The 21,121-nt window shown below is 39.5% G+C and overlaps 1 protein-coding gene across 3 annotated transcripts in view; it reads right to left on the bottom strand.

Annotated features, from left to right (window-relative positions):
- Positions 1–21,121, bottom strand: part of KDM5A (lysine demethylase 5A) — a 47,971-nt gene that overhangs the window by 22,689 nt on the left and 4,161 nt on the right. For 2 of the 3 annotated variants that reach the window (XM_032107706.1, XM_032107704.1), the window contains exons 4-15: positions 19,651–19,821; positions 19,029–19,163; positions 13,799–13,904; positions 13,146–13,234; positions 10,062–10,220; positions 7,609–7,728; positions 6,351–6,509; positions 4,568–4,749; positions 2,854–3,016; positions 1,938–2,057; positions 525–719; positions 240–421 (exon numbers count right to left, since the gene is read on the bottom strand). In XM_032107706.1, the coding sequence (XP_031963597.1) occupies positions 240–421; positions 525–719; positions 1,938–2,057; positions 2,854–3,016; positions 4,568–4,749; positions 6,351–6,509; positions 7,609–7,728; positions 10,062–10,220; positions 13,146–13,234; positions 13,799–13,904; positions 19,029–19,163; positions 19,651–19,821 (1,781 nt within the window). The remainder of the gene's footprint in view (positions 1–239; positions 422–524; positions 720–1,937; positions 2,058–2,853; positions 3,017–4,567; positions 4,750–6,350; positions 6,510–7,608; positions 7,729–10,061; positions 10,221–13,145; positions 13,235–13,798; positions 13,905–19,028; positions 19,164–19,650; positions 19,822–21,121) is intronic. The other variant, XM_032107705.1, reaches the window with a different exon arrangement.

The following is a 21,121-nucleotide window of genomic DNA, read 5'->3' as shown; positions in this document are numbered from 1 at the left end:
AAGTATTAATGCTCACATGAAAGTCAGGGTATTGCTAATATTGAGGTTTTCCAGCTACAACAAGGCCAGAAAAACAGAACACATACAATACCTGTTTGCCTGAGAACCAAGAAACAAAGAGGATAAAAATACTCCTTAAGGAAGAGAGGAAGAGGAGTGTGACCAAATGTATTTGGCCACTGGTCTACAGCAACCTATTAGATATGGAAGAAAAGTAGACAACAAAAAATCCTGTGTACCTCAGACACTTCTTCTGCATGGGACAGGGACATAAATCAGAGGGATGGTATAAGCACACCAGGCGCTCAGGATTACAGGAACACGTAAGAGCTGACAAGAAGCACGTGGTTCTGCAAGCTGTGCACTGACGTTCATCATCTGGAACCAGTTCAAACACCTCTTCTTCAGACATCAACACTCCCTGACAAAAAAAATTAGCCACTTGCTCAAAAATTCTAATGCAAGCAGGGGAAGAGGGAAGAAAAAGTTCTTTTGCAAGCAAAGGGTTGTCTCTTATTACTCACCATCTGCACAACAGACTCCCTCAGCCGTGTCTCTTCCTCTATCAACAGAGTCATCTCCTTGCAGACCATGGCAGCCAACCCAACATCCAGGCACTCTGGATCTGCAGCCATCTTGAAGATCAGCTCTTCGTGGGAGAAAACACAGTGACGTCCCAGCCTTCGGTAGTGGCTCACACACTGACGTCCAATGGGAAGCTACAGAAAACCACACCATCATCATCCTGGGAAAAAATCATCTCTTAGCTTCCATTTTCCTTCCTTTGTCAAAAACTGGGAGAAGACTGAGACTAAGAGTCGTATTTGATGGGACAGAGAAATTTGTAACAACCTTAAATCATGTCACAGATGAGGAGAAAGAGGGTATCAATGCTGGGGAGAGGCATCTTCCATAACCTTACACACCTAACTTACAGACAAAAGTTTAAGAGTAGTCCTAAGCTCTTTTTACTTCCAGTGGCAAGAAACTGGCACCAAAAAGAAGTCATCTGGTCTACACCAAGGTGAAAACATTGCCCTGTGGATATTACTGTGTGGAATGTCTATGTCCAAGCGTAAGATTCCTAGTTAACCAAAACTGGTATCACTCATTTTGTGCCTTTTAAAGCAAAAAGCAGCTAAATGGATTTGCCACACATATTTCTGGTTACATTTTGCATAAGCAAAGGAAATTTCATGTGGCTGGCGCAAGTTTAGCAGTTTTTCACAGAGGTTACACGCATATTACATCATGAACACCGGAGGAAAAAAAAAAGAGCACTAACACACTGCCAGTCCTGCAGACAATTTTTCTGGTAAGTGAATATACGCCTCTGAAAAAGGGCTAAAATTTCCATTTGTAGTTTAAAAAACAAAGCTAGAGATAGATAAACTAGAGATGAGATCATAACTTCCAACTGTAAACCCTGGATAGTAACAGAACACTCCTTTGACAATTTCCTGAGCAATCCACGTGAGCTATGTACTGGTGTGGCACAGCTATTAGAACAGCCCTAACATGATCAAAAGGCACAATGAGCTGCCACAAAGGAGGAATGAAGACTGTCATAAGCCCATCTCCAACACTCAAATGACAACAGCACTTCAAGACAGGACACAGACCTGTAACAAATTCAGAAAGCGGCATCACAGAAGTACTAGCTAAAGGTACCGTGAGATGCCACTTTTTGGTTAATCAGCAATTAAAAAGAAAGAACATGCACCAAAGTTTCAGTCTGAAGCTGCCTAAAATTATGTGCTCACCAAAATTACTTTGTATAATGGAAACTTCCCTCAGTTTCTAACTGCTGTCCCAAGAACTATAAACATAAAATACACTATTTAACTGAAAAAACTACTCAGGTAGTTAAGCTACTAGCATACCACTTTCAAAGGTCACTGACCAGAGACATAGCAAATATATACAAAAGAACAGACCCAGTCAGCAGTGCAGAAGTTCACAGCTTCAGCAAAGTTATATCCCTGGTTAAATCCAGAGTGATAGGCACGAGGAAAGGTCACAACAAACTCGCCAGCACACTGATTGGTCCTGAAAACCTAATAAAGGAAGGATAAAGGAAAGAAAAAATATGTAACGTGCAACAGCTTAAGACACAAAAGAGCAAGATGTTTGAACACCACTTTCTGTACCCACAGAACACTACAGGCAACACAGCTAACCCAACAGTGGTAAGGATTGCTTCTGCCTTCTTAACGTGAATACTCAATTTACAGCCTTATTCAAAAAAAGCTGAATATATAAGCCAACAGTTGGAAATTGTCTTTACGAATCCCAAAAGGCATGTTTCTCTATCATCATTTAATCCATTGTACCACAAAGCACAAAAGCTTCTGGAAAAAAGTTTATGGTTTGCTTTGCTGGGGTATTTGCCAGGGAAGCAATTTATCCTGAGACAAAAGCAAATGACAGTGACTGCTGCTTAGGGATCTGCAGTCAATTATGTCTGGTCAGAAAACCATTTTGTAATGCTGAGATTTCTACTGAACATAAGACAAGTATTTTACTGTCAAAAGCTTTTAAAGGCATTTCATACAAACTTGCTGTTACAAGATTTTTTTTTTATTAAAAATTAAGTGTAATACACAGTGTACGCTTGCTCTAGAAAGTATTTTATGTAGGAAGCTTGGCACACTCACTTCTATTTCCTGGTTAGTCTAGGGAAGAGTCTAGAAAACAGCTTTAAAAAACACCCTGTAAGTAATGAATATGCAAATGCCCACCATACAAATTCTTCAGAGTTATGCCAAACCATTGTTATACAAATCTGGCAGAGAAGGAAAGAAAAAGAGCACACAGAAGTACTTATGTAAGAAATGCTTGTGTGCTACTCACTGGTACGCCATGTTCCATCAACACATTGGGGTTCATAATAGTGACCAGCTGGTGCAGGAGATCAGGCTGGGATTCAAACAGCTCAGGAGCCAATTCCTTCATCACATCTTCCAGCTGCTCTGCTGCATGAGAGGGCACACCATACCATGTCTTCGGCTCTCCCCTACCAAAACACAAGCACAGGAAGGAACACAATGAGAGGGAACTGATGGCACCACCCAGCTGCAAAGCACACCTCACAGCCAGCAGCACTGTCCTCATAAGCCACTTCACATCTAGATTTAAAAAGTGTCTTTAAATCAACAAGCATCTTCTCCAGGACATACTATTCTAATCTGAAAAAGCAGTTACAGTCCAACACAATTCTCAACGTACCTGACAGTAGATTTACCTTGACAAGCCTAACATGGAACATAATTGTCACTTACCGTGCTCCAGAGGGGTAAAATGGGCAATTATTTTCCTTCAGAAAGAAGGAATTAAGTTTAATAAATAAAAGCTTGGCTGTCACAGCTACAGTTTAAGAGAGCTCATGGTACTCCTCCACTCAGTTAGGCTTGGAGGAGTCATATTCCTAAAACCAACAGAACAGTGTACCAGCCATGGGAGTAAAACACATGCAATCTTTCTAATACTCACAACTAATTACTAAAACCTGTGATCCACTGGACTATTAAGATGAAAAATGCCAAATAACAGGGATTAGTCAAGTACAAGGTTACAAAAATATTAACAAGACCAAAACTAAACAAATCATTACTCAAGCACTATCCCAGTCCTTTCTCAACCAAGATAAACGATGATGACCCAGCACGTGCAGTGCTGGGATGCGTTTTCAGAAGGCATTTCAGTCCGGATTGGCGTCCCGCGGCCCCGCGGCTGCGCTCCCGCAGCGCGCAGAGCGGCGTTCCCGCGGGCTGCAGCGCCGCCTGCTGGCAGCGCCCGGCCCCGCAGCGCCGGCAGGAAACCAGCGGCCCTGCTGAGCCCGCGGATCGGAGCTCGCCAGCAAACCTGCTCCTCCGCAGAGGCGCAACTACGGCCTGAGCGCCAGCAGCTCATCTCTGCCAGGTGTCCAGCAAACTTCCTGACGATTCCCACAGCTCCCCCTGTCCTCCGCCTGCTCCACTCACTGCAACAGAGTCTGATGGACTGGGAAGACTGCAATGCCCATAGTTAATCTGGCACTAGTCTTCTCTTCAAACACAAAAGCCGAACACCACAACAGTTCCAGGACTGTTCCAAAAGGCAGAATTACCTCCAAATTTCTCTTTACGAGTATTTCCGTGTATACGTGGATCTGCTGCTGAACAGTCAGCTCTGATGCCTCTATAAACCATGAGACAGCAGACTCCACTTCCAGCACAGACACATCCCAAGTTTAAATCATAAAGCAGTGAACCAGTGAACTCAAACTCAGTTCTAAACAAAAAATCTTTTTTAAAAAAGATGGGACCCTATAAAGCATGATTTTACAGTGACACTGGAACACTGGCCACAGAAGAATATTTCATCAGTTAATGAAAAGCTGTAATGTGCTTTAAAAAGTATCTGTATTCACTTTCAACGAGCCACAGCTGAGAATATGGACCACTCACCACATTTAGCTTTTTGTTTACAAATGTCCTCAGTGTGCAGAGGCACTTTCAAGCAGAACTAAAATTTTCCTAAAGCAAACAGGGCAGCGTAAGGGAGATGCACAAAGGACAGCCCATACCAGTGCAGGTAGTTGATGGAATAGCTCCAGTGGTCTTCAATATGCCAGCAAAATGAGGAGAAGCACATCCCTACATACAGCCAGGGAACCTTCATGCCAGAGATGTCTGCATTGATGTGAGCAAGGACTGACTGTTCTAGAATGGGCATGTTGTTCAAGTTCCAACCAGAGAGAGCATAATCCTGCCAAAAGGAGGAGAAAATCTGAACAAATCAGAAGAACATAATGACACCAAGTCCAGAAAAGGAAAGTACAGATGAAAACATCAGCCCATTCATTTCTATAGAAGATAGTGGGGTATTTCCTGCAACAATGAAACATCAAAACCAGAAATAATTCCTTAAATACCTTAGTCATCAAATAATCACACCAAGATTTTAATACCAGTCCTAATATTTCAACGTAGCCCATCTTCTTTGGATCAAGGCTTAAGACAGTTAGGTTTTGATTTCTTCCCCATCAAAAGACTGCAGGTTTCATGCTTTCCTGGTGAAACAAAATACCAGCAACACCAGCTGAAGAACTAAAGCTAGAAGTCTTCAATAATATAGGACAATTTTAAATTGTAAACAATGCAGCGAATCTCATGTTATTATTTCAGCTACTCTAACACTCATTTTACCACGCTGCAGTTTACGTTGATCTACTTTACAGATTACTTTAGAAAGCTTTCTCAAGGCAAGAAATTCCTACGTGCTCATTTTTGAGAGGACAACATCACCTGTTAAGCACTCTCACCTTTACTTTCAAATACACACAATTTGTTCAAAAAATTATAATCCAGGCAACCTTGAAAGCCCACTACTGTGCTTTAACATTAATTTACTTTCCACTTTTACAAAAACTATAAGCAGAGATCGACTGGCATTTTAGATATATCCCATAGCTGCTGAAAGGACCGGTCAGGCCCTCAGCTCAGCCAAACACTGCTGCTGTTTCCTTTGCTCTGACACTACAAACACATTGCAGTGAGTCAGAAGACTTAAGTGATCTGGTTAAGAAATTTTTTAAGTGACTACCTTCATACAAATAGCTAAACAATGAGTGCTGATCACAAAGCAGCTACACAACCACTGCACAGCCAACAAAGGTACACACAGGAAGGTGCAGGAATGGGTGGAAGGCAACAGTGAGCAGGATTACCTCTTCCAGTGAGCAGTATAAATTGATTTGGGGCTGTGTAATCAGGAAACCACACCTTTATTATATCTGAATTTAAGCATACAAGCAGCAAGAAAATTGCTTTGCTACAGTAAGGTCTGAGGGAAAATAGGTAATATACTTACCAGATGTTCTTTATAAAATTGTTTATAATTGAACACTGTATCTACATCTTTTCATTCTTATGGTATGCACAGAGAAACAAGCTAAATCAAATTAGTTTGTTTCACCCATTAAGAACCTACTAAGGAGGACAGAATCATGTTTCTGTAGCTAACTCTATAATGAAAAGGTTTGAAACAAGAAAGAAAGATTATTTTTAAAGAGTGTCCTCACACTCAGACAAACTGTAACAACTTGCACATCTTTGCCTGCTAAGATTAAGTGATAGAAAACAGGTGTGACTTAAACCATGAAACAAACCTTGATTATCAGCAACCAGATCTGTAAAAGAACCTCAAATATCAGATTAATGCCCCGCTCAAAAGGAATGTTTAGTTCATGCAAAAGCCTGAAACAATTTCTTCATGAAAAAATCCGCACTGATTTCTGACCTAAATTCTTAATGTGAAATCTCATGCAGAACAAAGAATGGGGTCAGTTTGCATATCCTTTTCCTCACCTCCTCCTCTGGCATCAGCTTTCGTCGGCCATCCTTCACTGGGAAGCCACTCCCAAAGTCCTTGGATGAGATGTCGGCCCCATATTCCACAATAACATCTTCTTCTATGCTGCTCACTAATCGCCAGAATTCTTTCTCTACCAGCTCAGTGGGAACCATCTGAAAGCAGAAGAGATGTTATGGTATGTGTAGATAACAAAAATTATCATTCAAGCAATAAATCACTGTTAACTCTCCATGAATTTTCAGACACCAAAGGCGACTCCTCCTCTCCCCTCCATCTCTCCAAAGTCATAGTTTGGTCTGTATTCCTCCGTAGTGTCTGGAATGTTTCAGAAATAGGTTACCACATCATGAGGGAAGGAACAGACAAAAAAGATGGAATCACCAGAAGTACAGCAAAAAAGGGGAAGAAGAGACAGCCAACAGAAATCAAGCAGCAAAGAGAACAAACCAGCATGCAAATTCCAAACTATTTCAGAGGATAATGACCAGGATCTCTAAACAAAAGTAAGGAAATTCAGATACAAAATTGTGTTCAGGAGTTTGATATTCGTATAACTCATCATTATTATTACATTTATGTATTTATTTATGAAGAATATTCTTAAAATAAGCTTTGTTCTATGTCCCAAAGTTGTATCATAAATTGGAGTCCTTAAAAGGTAGATAGAGGCTTTAGCAAGAATGCCCATAAATTACCAAAGAACCATGAGAGCAGGAAGACCTTGGTGCTGCATGCAGTCCACAGGATAGTGGCACTGCACCAAAGCAGAAATGCTAGTTTTAAAAATGCTGCTGTGATGCAGAACAAAAAACACAAAATCCCTGTGATTATCAACCAGATTCAGTCTGACTTTTCTACAAGAAAATACTGTAAGAGGAAGGAAAACAAAGATTTGTCCTCTGGACAAACTAAACCAAGACAAAAGGCATAGGAAGGGCAGGAGAAGGGCCCCTTTGCCACACAAGATCAAGATACTTAATTCAGTTTATCAAAAAGGGTAAGAACTTTAACTAGACTATGCCCAACACAGTAAACTCTAACAAGCAATAAAGCTGTCTGTCCACTGGAGGAAAAGGGTGAAACGAAGTTGAAATGAGACCAGATGCCAGCAAGCTAAATTATTTGTTTCCATGTTTGAAGCTTATGGTGCCTCTTTAAACAAGGCTAAGATGTCTTAGCAAAAATCCAGGATCAGCTGAAGCCTCTTCTCTTTTTCCCTTACAAGGAATCCCAACAAAAGCTGAAACTCACATGGACCGGCATGTTGAAATAATCAGACTTGAAGTTATCAGCCATTTCACCGAAGCTCTGGAGAGTATATTCCCTGACAGCTTGTTCAAATCCGAAGGCCTCACGGGGTTTGTTGCATTCCTAGGAGATAGAACACAGAAATACTGTTTCCTGCAGCAGACTCTGACACAGTTACATTTTTAGCAAAAAGCCCTAGTGTCCATCTGAGTCCTTAGCCAGCACAATAAGCTACCAGTTTTGAGAGCTTTCGCAGCCGAGGCAGCCATACCACAACGGAAACAGAGCAGAATTAATGGCACAGAAGCTAATCTAACACTGTACCCCAGTGCTCCACACTTCTGCTTTCCTGTCCAAAGCTACATTTCATCGGCTACTGCTGCCAGCCACAGAGCAAGACTATGCACAAGATGCTTAGGCAGCCAGAGGACATTTCTGTAGACACACTGGATTCAAGCACCTGCAGAATAACTGCACAGGAACAAACCCCCAGGAGTTTCAGTCTTAACAAGTCAGCAAATCATAAAAAGATTTGACACTGTGAAAATATGTAAGAGGGAAGAGGAGAAAGGAAATTAGAACAAGGCAACACAGCCAACAACAGACATGGCCCATCTGACAGAAAACCTCCAAGTCTTTCACTGTTCTATCCCCATTCATCCCGAAAAGGCAAAACATACTGGTGTGCATTTCAGCTCCTCTCCCCACTCATTTCCAATGTGTCCTTCTCAGCACCTTCGAAACTGACACCATGTTTACATATACAAGACATATCAGAACACAAATATGATGTACAACAGCTTTTCAGTCATAAACAGGACTGGAAAGGAATTCATCAGTAGTTTCTCTTTTTTTCAAGAGGAACTATCCTTAGACTACTCCCAACATGTATCAAAGAGGTTCTTAAATGGAGCCTGCGACAGAGGATCTGCAACATCTGTGAACACTGTCAAACAGTGTTGACCTAAATACATATAAACAGCCCTTACCCTATTCTTCCCAGCTTCTGTTCCAGTACCCTGCCGTAAAATTACATTAAGCATCTGTGCAAAATTAACATCTAAAGTAAAAACTGAGGCAAAAAGTACCAGTGAATACTTCAAACATCTTCCTGCTGTTACCTGTCTACTCTCCAGTATGTATTAGAGCTATGAGCTTCCTCCTTCCACCTCTTACTCTCAGCATATTTCTGAAACTTTTCAAGTGTTTTCTGTATCATTTACCAGTAAAAACTTACTGGCACCTTATCTTTCCTGGGTTTGTCCCTGCCTATGTATTTTTGTTCGGTAACAATCTATCCCTGTTTTTACTAACAACAGTGAAATTTGACTTGCGTTTCCACATTCTAAAACTGTTGCAGACACTCTATTTACTACCACAGCCTCTAAATTAACTCCATATTATATTGCTGCAGTTCGCTAATACTTCTTTATTGCTCCTTCTCAAGAGAAACTAAAGAATTAGGTTCATCCACTCTGTCAGCAGCAGCCCAATGGGAAGGTTTCGTCTTCTCCCTTTCCTATGAATTTCCACCTCTCTTTAAGCAGCATTTGCCCGAATTCATCTGACCACCTCATCTCTCAGTGAAGGGTTAGAGCAGCAAGCTGATTCACCTCCTGTGGCTGCACAACTCTCCATCCACCACCACAAAGGAAGCAGCAGGAGCTGACACTTCGGAAGGGCATGGGGGGGAAATGGGCAGATAAACGTGTGCACAACTGCTCCTTCTGGAAAAAACACAGCCTGTTTCACAGAGTGAAAGCCAGCCTCATAATTACAGAGTTACAAACAGTAAGCTTCTTCCTCTGAATCTTGCATCTACCAACTTTCTGAGCTTGCAAAATTTGTTTCCTTAAGAAAAATACCAAGCCAATCAAGTGATGTTTGCTGTCTGGTAATCAATCATCTCTTGGAACTGGGTAGCTCTTCCTCCTTGAGTAATGAAATTCAACTAGCTTCCACTTTCAGAGCTTGAGCAGTTCCCTTTTTTAGACTAAACCAAATCTAAAATAGCTACAACAAAATTTGAAACTAGTTCTTTCACTTTCTGCTACAAGCTATTCTGAACAATGCGGTAACATCTTTCCAATAATCAAAGCTCCCTGTTATACCTAAATTTCATAGTTTATTTACTTCATACTTCACAAAATGTGTCATCATTATGTGGAAACATCCACTATAACCCTAGTTCTCACCCTAATTTCCCACTACCACATAATCAAATTGTGTTTCAGCTCTTAATATACCAAGGTCAAAGTTTTAGCTGTCACGTAACGAAGGCTGTGCCCAAGCTCTAGAAGGAATGTTTCTCTCTCTTTATGAATCATCAACCAAGATTCATGGCTCATCAAAACAAACTATGCATTCTACACAGATGGATCGCTGAACTGCTCTTCTTCTGATCTTTCCAGGTACACAGGTGCACGTACAAAGCTGGAGTAGCTCTTGAACTGTACCTCAGCCACACACTTTGGACATCTCCAGTCACCCTTGGGTACATCAGGAAGAGGAGGAATCAAGCAAAAAGTGTGATAGCTGTCATCGCATCCATCACACAGTAGCAGTTTATCCTCATTATTCCCTCTACCACAAAATAAGCAAACATAGAGATCAACCTGTGAGGGGAAAAAAAGAAGAAAAAAAGTTACAAGAAGTTTCTCACCCAGAGCCTGCCTTACTTAAGCTAAGGAACAAAGGATGATATCCCCAAGTCCAATATATGAACATTAACAATCTCCTCTGGTTTTTGAGATGCACTTGAAATCACAGATTATGTTTCATTCCCAAAGCAGCACTATGTGGGGGCAGGGGGACTTTGGGTGCTGCAAAATAACTTTCCAGGTCAGCTGGACCATCTTTTGCTATTTAACTCGAGTAGCATCTCATTTATGTTATTCTAAAGCAAAGAGTAGGTTACAGTTTTTAGAACTCCCTCTCTTCAGCCCTCTTATCGTGGAAAACAATTTAAACTAAATCTCTACAAAGACTGCATGGCTAAGGAAAATCTCAAAACAGTATTTCAGAAATACACACATCATCACTTGCAACAGTACAGTGATATCTTCGCAATGAAAAAGAGGTAACAAAATCCACAAACCTACAGATTTCAATCTAAAAATTCATGAGGAAGCGAAGGAAACCACATGTAAAGCTACCAACTTTTCTCATTTTTTCCAAAGCAAAGGATAAAAACTCCAAATGATAAGAGAAGTATTAATGCCAATACAATAGCAAACAATTTTTGAAAGTTGTTTGAGATAGTCTCTCAACAAGAACAACACTGACTGAGACACATTCTCTGGGGCCAGAGAGAAAACCACATGAAGAGGTTTCAAATTTTCTTTGCTGTTGCTTCCTGTATTGTGCAAAGAACTTTAATATAAACATTTAATGTAATACTGAAGAACTGTAACAATCTAAATGAAAAAAACCCGGGTATTACCTTATCATAGGTAAAAAGTTACGTATAAATGTTTACTAACAGCATGAACTTCATGAATGACACCTGCTCCAAATTCTGCTACTACTCCCACTGGCCCCTGGCAACTCAGGCTGTATTTTCTTCACACAGCTCAAAATAACACCAGAAGAGGTGGGGCTGCTTTTGGTGGCGTCTGTCAATTTAATCAAGATGTCACAAAAACATGTGCTTTTCAGCTGATTAGGCTCAGGTGGATTAAATACTTAATGACAAGCCCATCTCCAGTTACACCAGCCTAGTTAAGTATGCAACCTCCTAGCTGTGCAATAATATACTTAAGGAGACTGCTCATGTTTCTTAAGAAACAATTTTAAAAAATAATGCAGTTCTACCCAGGGATGTATCATTTTCCCCTTTTTAAAAAAAAAATCCATGCACTCACCCTCATGGGATATCATGTCTGTCCAAAACACCAAACCAGCTGCTTTTGTTGCAAGCACATAGAAGGGAGGGAGGGTACCTTAGCAGGCACCACCAGGTTCTCTTCCCAAAACTTAACAATGCATGAAAATGGCAATCCCAAGAGGAGACACTTTTATGGTACTCACTAGCTACCTCTCCCTGGTAATACCTTCTTCTCTCTAAATTCCTATTAACATATGCAACCTCTATGCTAGCATAAGTGATGATTTGCCAAATACAAAAACTGCACTGAAAGAGATATTCACAAGCAGCAGACCTGTGATTATGCAATAACCACAAAAAAGTGGCTAGCCATGTAATAAAACAGTGTAAGACTATGATGATGTATAACTATATGCATCAAGGGGAGAGGAGAAGATAAAAAGGTGTATTTTATCTCCCAGTTAGTAATTCACCAAATAAAATCAATTTCATAGTTACCACTCTACAAAAAGATAAATAAATGATGGAGAAATACACAAAACTGCACCACAGTATTTTTCACACAGAAGTTATATGAGCTAAGTGCATCACCAGTGCATTTAGGACTGCTTTCCTTATCCAAGTATTTAAAAAAAAAAAAAGTGTGGAACCAAATAGTACTAAGTCACAGAACTTCAAAAGATTAGTTACAGCAATACAGTTTCAAAACAACAAAACAACAGTTCTGTTGTTACAGCATTTTCATTTTCTCTTATAAATACTGGTTAAATGAAAAGAGTAAGCAAATAATAGCTCTCCATTAAAAAAAAACAAAAAAACCAAGAGACGAGACAAAATATTTTAAAATTCAAGCATAGTTAAAATTATCAAATGTATATGGCCTAGGAAAACCATATACTCAGAAGCAGTAGCACAATTGAAAAAATTCAAGTCACACAAATCCTAACTTATATGCAATGGCACAGTGATCTGGTTTTTAAATATCCAACTTCTCCCACTTTTCCTTCCCCCCACATAAAAATGTGATCACTAGAGTCTTTAGGTTGCCTTGGCCTTCCATGGCTGAAATTTAAAATAAGCTTTTGTAAGTGTTCTCAGGCTAAGAGAAAAAAGAACCACTGAATTCTAACTGAAGAGTCTAATTCTTTAGACAATAAGAGCGCGGATCTTCGTTCATGGCTACGTACACACGTTAAGTTATGACACTTTAGGAAGCCACATGCTATGAAAGACATGAAGAACAACTATACATTGCTTTTCCATGGACAAACATCAGAGCACTGAACATTTTATTTTTCCTATTCAAATTCAAAATACAAAAGACGCAAAATGTGGAATTGCTAAGAACAAACCCCTGAAGTACTGGAGCACCTCAGAATGTCTTCTAAGGAAAAGAAGCAGTATTATAGCTGTCCTGCTAAGGGGAGCTCAAACAAAAACTGAACCACTGAAGGAATTCAAGCACATGGCAAGTATGATGAGCAAAAAGCTTCACACTGAAACAGCCTTCCTGCCCAAAAGATTAGAACAAAAGCCTAGAGCACAGATTGTTTTTCAAAATACTGTTCTTTCTTCCTGTAACACTATCACCTGCTGCAGCATGCACTCATTCATCTGTTGGAGGGGTGGGGGTTCTTTTAGGGGAAAAAGAAAAATCTTAGTAAATCAACCAAGTCTTTTCTATGAGAAATCACAGCAAAGGCACCAAACTTACGAAGTTGACAGAAAGAGTTCCTTTGCGCTGCCTCATCTGCATTCCAAATGCTTCTGATCTGGTTCCCTTGCGCCTTCGCGTCACCTCATCTTGAAGTAAAATGAAGTTAAATGCTATTAATATCACATCAAGATAGACTTAACTTGTAAAAACACCACAGATACTCAGCCTGGCACCCTGCCTTTCAGATCAGAAACTATTTAATAGTCCCAAAAAAGCAAAAGTGTCACGTTATACCTGGCCAATCTAAAATCAACAGGGATTAGCAAAAATGTAGTTTGCTCATCCTCACAGATGATCCCAATGGCCTCATGAAACACAGTGAATTACACTCCTAAGTCGTGCACTTTGCTGGCAGGATCAGTTTCAGTATTTTTAAATCCTGCTTTCCCTTTCAGTCACTCAGTTCATGGAACAGCTGCTTAATTGCTATTGTTACTATATAACACATAAAGAGCTGAAACTCTGCCAAGTTATATGAAGCAGAGTAATGAAATTCAGTAAATCTCTGTAAATCTCCCGTGAATAAAACCCTAGAACACATAGCTTTCTTTTTCCAGTTTTGATTTGCTTTCTTCTTAATACTGTCTCTAGAGACACTCAGGAAGATTTGACAGTCTCACTACAAAGCAAAGAGCCCAAGATTTAATTACCCTCTTTATCCTTTGCTCCCAATGCCAGTCCCATCATCTTGGGTCCAGCTCCAAAGATCTGCAGTTTCTTTAGTTCAGTGTTTCTACTCATTTCTCCTGCCTCTGCCTAAAAATAAAAACAAGACCACATCAGCACAAACCACCAGTATTTCCCCTCCAGGTTTCTTCACAATTTGTTTCTATTCCACTCTCCCACAATATTTACTCATCAAAAGAAGCAGGACTGAAAAAATACCATCTTCTGTTCCTAAGGCAATGAACATATGCAAATGGAATAAGAGACAGAACTTTTGTCCCAAATTTTCAAAATTATTTCCTATCTAATATTACAAATCAACTACAAGAAGTCACCTTTACACCAAATAAAAGAACTGGGTTTCTCATTTTGCAAAAAATAAGAATGCCAGAGCAACTTTTTCCAAAATCACTATGATTCAGTCAAGTGCCTGGATTTTAATGATGTTTCAACAAGATTTCCTTATGTGCTTCCTTGAGTAGAAACATCCACACAACACTAATGAGTTCCAACCAGCTTCCTTAAGCTTGGCTGCTTCTGGGCTTATTTGTGATGAAATGTTGTGAGTACAACTCAGATCACAGCTACTCATGTTGCAAGCTCAAAATCAGAGGTAAAAAGACCCATTTGGTGACAGCTCCATGCCCCTGCCAGCGATGTTTCCCGAAGCGTTCTGCTCAAATGAACTTCTTTCTGTTTCCCATTACTGACCTACCTCATTTTCTCACATCACGGCCATTAATCTAACAAGAACAAAAAGAAGAAAATATTCTGCTTTCATCTGCAACACAATCACCCTGGCATTTTTCTTTATGTTGCCTCCTTATACTTTGAAAAATCTCTCTGATGTGGTATAGAAGGCCATTAAATCCTCACTGTTCAAAAACTTCCTCCTGAAATTCACTGATCTTAAAAGATCTCAGCAAGCCTATCCATTTTGAAGGCAGGCATGTAATTTTAAAGAAGTTATTCTTCAAGTAACTTCCTGATGGTACTTCCTCTGCTATTTTTCAAAGTTACAGCCTGATATCTCAAGCCTGTCCCTTGGGGTGACATGCCTTCAAAGTTTTCAATCAATTATTTTAAAAAACCCTAAAAAACTTCTTTTAAAATAGTGTTCAACATAAATTCCAATACATTTGCAATAAACATAAAAAAAGGATGCTTTTTTTTCTGCCTAAATCAGTTGTTTTTCCTGCTTTCAGAAGACATTTGAAGATATGGTTTCCTACGCATTATTACTCTAAGGAATTTTTGGTGATATTTAGAGTCCCTGTTTCCACTGAGCTGGGTATGCATTATGCTAACAGGCATCTTTCCAACCTAATTACTGCTAATATTCTAATTTTGAATATTTATATAGTGCTATTAAATTATTTTCACTTTAGATGTGACCAGCTTCATAAGCCCACTGTGCAAATTTTTCCTCATCAATTCCTCACTTTTTCGCTAACGAGCCATAAGGAAACACACTCAGAGACTTCCTAGTCCTTCATTTTCCATTTGAAATTCCTTAACAACTCAACCATTCTCTCAGCTAATGGAACCTGACAGAATCAACCCACATATTTCAGCATAGACATCATTTCAACAACACCTATTAACAATCTCCTACTATTGTGACCTAAGATAGTTTTCTCAATGACATACAGAAAATTATTTTACTATCATATTTACTCAAAGTCAATCATTAACAACAGCAGTAACAAAGTTTTACAGCTTAGTTTAAAAATACATTACCTAAATATATTTTCATAACTCCATTGCCCAGATTTACCTGGATACCTCTAAACCTTAGTGGAGGAAATCCATTCATGTCCAGGTGGAAACAGCTACAGAGTTTTGAAAAAGAACAGTTTGCACATTGAAAGAGGAATGATTTTAAAAATCAGATCCCTGTGTAACCTCATGAACTCTGACAGGATATTGATGCTCAAAGGTGTAAATACCAAGAGCATTCAGAAGCCCCACTGAGCAGATTTTCTGCTGTGTTCTTTAAGGCTGTAAAAAACCCCAAACTCAAAACTGTGAGTGCATGGAAGCCGCAGCACTCGTGCACTCCTTGCCATTTTCTCACTGCTAAGAGCACAAAACTCCAGCTCACTTTTGCATTATACTTTCTCCACATAAGTGAAACGAACTCGATTACACTGTGATTCTATTCTTATCTCCTCTTTGTCCTGAAGGATACAGACTTTGTTTCTTTTACCTTCTCAACTGGAAGTACAACCCAAGGGCTTTTCCATGATTCCATTACACTGGATTCACTCACTATTCTCTTGTCTCACCCCTCATCAACTCTGACACATTTGCATCGACACTCCTCCAGCCCCAATGCGCAAGACTACAATGGTACAACCAACAACGAAAATATTTACATGTTTGGGGCATTTGTCAGCATCTCCCAGAGTTCTTTTGTTTCACTATTTTGTTTCACAGTTATTCCCATGGAAGGAAATCTTTCAAGCCAAAAAAACTGAAGCTTGTTTTATTATTCTGCAATCAACCAAACCAGTAAGAGAAATCTGAAAGCAGATATACTACTTAGAATTGTTTTTAAGAAAATTCCCTGGACATTAAGTTAATATCCTTTGAAAAGACAGCACTTTTTGTTCCAGTACTGCATTTCTTTACCAGAAATCACCATGACATAAGCCCATTAGACAAATCCCTTGTCAGCTAAAATACACCCCAACAGATCCTCTATGAAGATACACTACCCTTTTCTAAGAAAGTATTCTCTTAAATTTAAGCTTTCCTTAAGGATATTCTCTTTTCCTAATCTGAATTAATTTACTTTTTATTGTAATTTTCTTTACAAGCCTTTAGGAATTCAGCTGCCTTTCTCCAGCTTTTATTTGTGAAAGCTTTTTTCAGAAAAAAGAGAGAATAAAGCATTAAGTTTATTTTCTGAACAGAATCTCTCACCATCTAATTATTCTCCTCCTATTCAGAGACAATGTTTTCAACTGACATTTGATTATAGTAGCCAAAGATTCTCAAGCTACTCTTCACAGAGGAGAACACCTATTCCCTATCTGCTTTCATTTTTCACATTCTCCTAAAATCCCAAAATCTGCTTTTTCAAAGTCTGTCACCCCCTTCTGCTGCTGAGGATGTTTCTCCATTTCGGTAATTTCTGATTGATATATTTACACTTTCTTATTCATTACCCATTCTAAGGTAAGTTATCTTCAAGAAGATGCAGAGGATTTTTGGAAACTACTTTCAGCACTTGGAAAAGATCTACAGAGATGCAGAGGTCCGTGGAATTATCCATGCTCACTAACCAGGCATTGGACTACTCGGCACACTACATACAAATCATTCGGACGTTTCTGCTAGAGCAGAATGACATTTATTTAGCAGGTTTTTACAGTACTTGCATATCACCAGCTCTCTAAAGACTGTTTAGACAACCTCTGGTACAATTCCAGGTATGTATTTCAGACAATTAAACAGAGTCCTGTCTACAATAAAGAAGTGCACTGAAATCTGGAACAATGTCTCCATGTTCTCACGTACTTATTTATTTACACTGCTACCGTTTCTGGCTACTAAGGGAAAATCTGTCTCTAAATGCTGCTCCAGGGATGACTGAAGATAGTTATACACAGCTTTCAACACAGCCAAAACCTGCTTCTCCTGTCTGTAAAAGTAGGATGAGTTTTTCCTGTATTCGAGAACTTATTTCAGCCATTTTAATAACTGTAAAGCTTAAAAGATAACTTGGCTACAAGCCTAATAAAAGGCATTTAAATATATATATATATATATTGCAAACAATCTAAATAAAATAATCTCTTATTTCTGAACTGCAGGCCCTTTAAACAAAGTGAAGCAGCTTTACAGTGCCAGGATCACCAAAGAATCATCTTTCCGACATGGAGAAATGACAAGTACCATTACTCTACTGAAATCAGCAGGAAAAAACATCCCACAGGATCTTAGTAACATAGTGACACTTTTACACCACGTGTGAGAAAAAGGACATACTGGCACTTTGCCATAGGAGTCACTCAAATCCAAAGAAGAATTCCACATGACAAATGACTGCCGCAGTTCATGCAGCATTCTCAGGTTTTCTGGATAGCTCACTACCAATACTCTGAGAGATCTGGGAAGATCAACAAGCCTGGGACTGCTTGCGTGATGCACTGCAATATGGCTGTGATAAGTAACATCAAGTCAGCTTTGGCAAGCTGAGAAAACATACTGAAAAAGACAATTCAGTCTAAGTCATCAGAGAAGAAGGTAAAAATTTATAAAGGATACTCAAATATCTCAGTGACAAGAAAGATTGAAAAAAAAAAAGCAGTTGAAGAGCATTTGAAAAAACTTTGTAGTGCTGGAGCTAAGTCTAGAATGGTATGAAGCAAGTAGGAAGTTGGTTGCATATAAATCCAGCTTTCACCCACGCTCTGCTGGTGAGCCAGCAGGGAGCTACCAGACTTCATGTGAAAAGCCTCAGGATGCTGCCTGCAAGGAGTACCTCTGTCAAAAGAGCCTGATTTAAATAGTGCAACAGAGCCATCAGGGCAATACCCTACAATTATTTCTAGTAAGACAGCATTTAAAATGGTGGTGATTCAGTCTGAATCAAGATTTTCTCGGGGGTTCCTTCCAGGATTTAATATCACCTACTAGAATACCAGAAATTCCTATAACACCAGTAATTCAGAAGGAAGGAAACTGCTTTTCAGCAGAAAATCTGTAGAACTCCTACATAGCTCCAGCCATCACTGATGATCTCACACACCTGTTTCACTTCATCAGAAAACTTGCCTGCCCGGCTGGAGATAGTTAGTCCCACACACAATTCCACAATTAACAATTACCTACATGTGTTTGCATTTATGTAATTAAGAGGCATATTTTAAGAGGTTTTTTAGAAGTTCTAGGACTTTGCACAAGCAGAAGCTTTAACATCAATACACAAACAGCTTTCTATCTGTCTAGTTTTCACAGATATATTCGTTACCAAGGTACTTAGGCCACCTGTCAGAAAACAAAAAGCTGCTTTTAGAAGTTTTGACACAAACAGTGCCTCTGATGTATTAAACCAGGTCTCAGAGTGGCAACCTTCTCTGGGCCTTACTTAAATGAAGACTGCTTCCTGGTGGTGCTTTTGAGCAGGCTCCCACAGCCAAAGGCTGCTGCACTGGTGGGAGAAGTAAGTGTTCTCTGTCTGTAAGAGCTGATTAACAGGAGTACCTGGGATTTGACACGCCTGGTTCTCTTCAGCATAACATTCATCCTTGAAGCCTGCTTTGGGGAAGCCTGGGCATCTGAGCTGAGGTCCTCAGCCTCCACCTTTTCCTTAAGATCCAAGTTAGGTTTTTGGATGCCCTAGAGAAACAGAGCACAGGACACTGTGTTGGTCACGCAGTGCTAATCATTCCACAGCCTGCGAATCATTCTGTTTGCTAAGAAACAGGACGAGTGAAATCACACAGCACTACACACACCACCTGAAAAAGAGGCAAATTAATTCATGCACCCTTCAAATAAGAAAACTGAATCCCAACTACCAGGTTATCAAGAGAAAAATACACATTTCCAATTAATTTCCAATTTCCATCTTTTGCCTTGTTTTCCTTCCCAACACAGTTGACTTCAGTCCTACAAAGAAATACCAGAAAATAACTCCACAAGGTCATGTTCCAACTTCTAGCACTATTCTGTCACAGATAACTACAAGGGTGGTTCTAGCTTTGTTGGCACAGCTGGAGCTTCTAACAGCACTGACCCTATGTCCTAGTTTCACCTGGAGTAACACAGCACTCTGTGTGCCTTTTGGGTCCCCTCCTCATAGCATGAAAGACAAGCGTCTCACCATGAGGCTGACCCCGGACTGGAAGAGCTCGTAGGGATATAAGATCCGTTCATAGTGAGACTTGAGTAATGACCCCGTGCCTTTTCCTGGCAGGTAGCCAAGCCGACTCGCCACTTTAGACCATTTCTTCTCTTTGGTGACTACTTCAAAGCCTCCTTTGCTGGCAACAATCTGAAACGCATAAATAAAAAGTTACGGGTTTTGAGCTGCTCTCACCAACTTGCATAAAGCAAGAATCATTTAAACCAACCAAATGTTAAAAGGTTCCATGAAAACTGACAGAATCCTGAAATTAGATTTTGTTTCCTGAAGAACTAGTCCTTTAATAACAAAGCACTTACTTATTCTTATTACTTCAGCTATTTAATGTGATTTTTAATTTACTAGCAAATGTAAATCACATACTGTCCTGGACAGGAGGAGTCCAACAGTTAAGAGTTATGATGTGCTGGAAAAAATACAAAACCTACCATCAGAACAAACTGAAAAGTTAACTCTCACCAGACTTGTACTCTGCTGTGAAATACAGGTCTGGCCAGAAATAAAACCCATCCTAACAGATCCCAGGCAGAAAGGAGTGTTGGAGCTCAGAACTCTCACAAAACCTTGAAGGGAAGAGAGACTACTATAAAAAGAGGAAAAAGTGAATTTACCTTCCAACTCAGTCCAGTTATTACACGTGACTTCAGTTGGTTTGAGACCAGTAATTCACATACAGAACTAGCACTGCTTACATCTGTATGTATACAGAATAAAAAACAAGACCATTTGCCTGCAAGCAATGATCATAACAGCACATGAGTTGCTTCCTCAGAAACATTGGCCACATTTCCACTGCCTCCATTCCTTCTACAGTTTCACTGACAAGCAGTTTAAAACACAAATGGATTATAATTTCATTTCTATTACTGTAAGACTAATCATTTTTACAGCAGTGTAGTTTTGCATTGCATTTCTTTACTAAATTTCAAGCTTAATGTTTCACACGCTTTTAGAAACCTCAAGGCAAAACCATTTTGTTAATGGAGTGAAATTTACGGTTTGCTTGGGAGGCTGAGGTAAATTGAGAAGCCTGTGACAGTGAGAAGTAATTTTGTTAATTCTGGTTTCTCCTATAATCACACACAGTTACACTTAAATAAAACAATAATATTATTGGTCATTATTTTTCCTCATATTTACACAAAAGTTCTAGAAAAGTCTTTTAAAATGAAGCCATTCCTGAATTTCAACTTATCTTTAACATTTCCAGGAAAACTTGTTTTCTGAAATTATCTATGCATGAACAACAGCTGAAGAAGCCAGTAATGAACTAAATTAACTCAGAGCTGCAAATCTACAGCCAACTGAAATGCTCCAGTTCATAACAGTGATCCAGATATTTTCCAGTACCTCTCTGACATTCTGCATATCCCAGTAACCCACCACAGACACAAAAAGAAAAAAAAATACTGAAAGACATTTTATCAGC

The sequence above is a fragment of the Corvus moneduloides genome, chromosome 4, assembly GCF_009650955.1.
Source record: "Corvus moneduloides isolate bCorMon1 chromosome 4, bCorMon1.pri, whole genome shotgun sequence".
Lineage (NCBI taxonomy): Eukaryota > Metazoa > Chordata > Aves > Passeriformes > Corvidae > Corvus > Corvus moneduloides.
The sequence above is the reverse complement of the archived record's forward strand: the minus strand, read 5'-3'. Positions and strand labels throughout refer to the sequence as shown.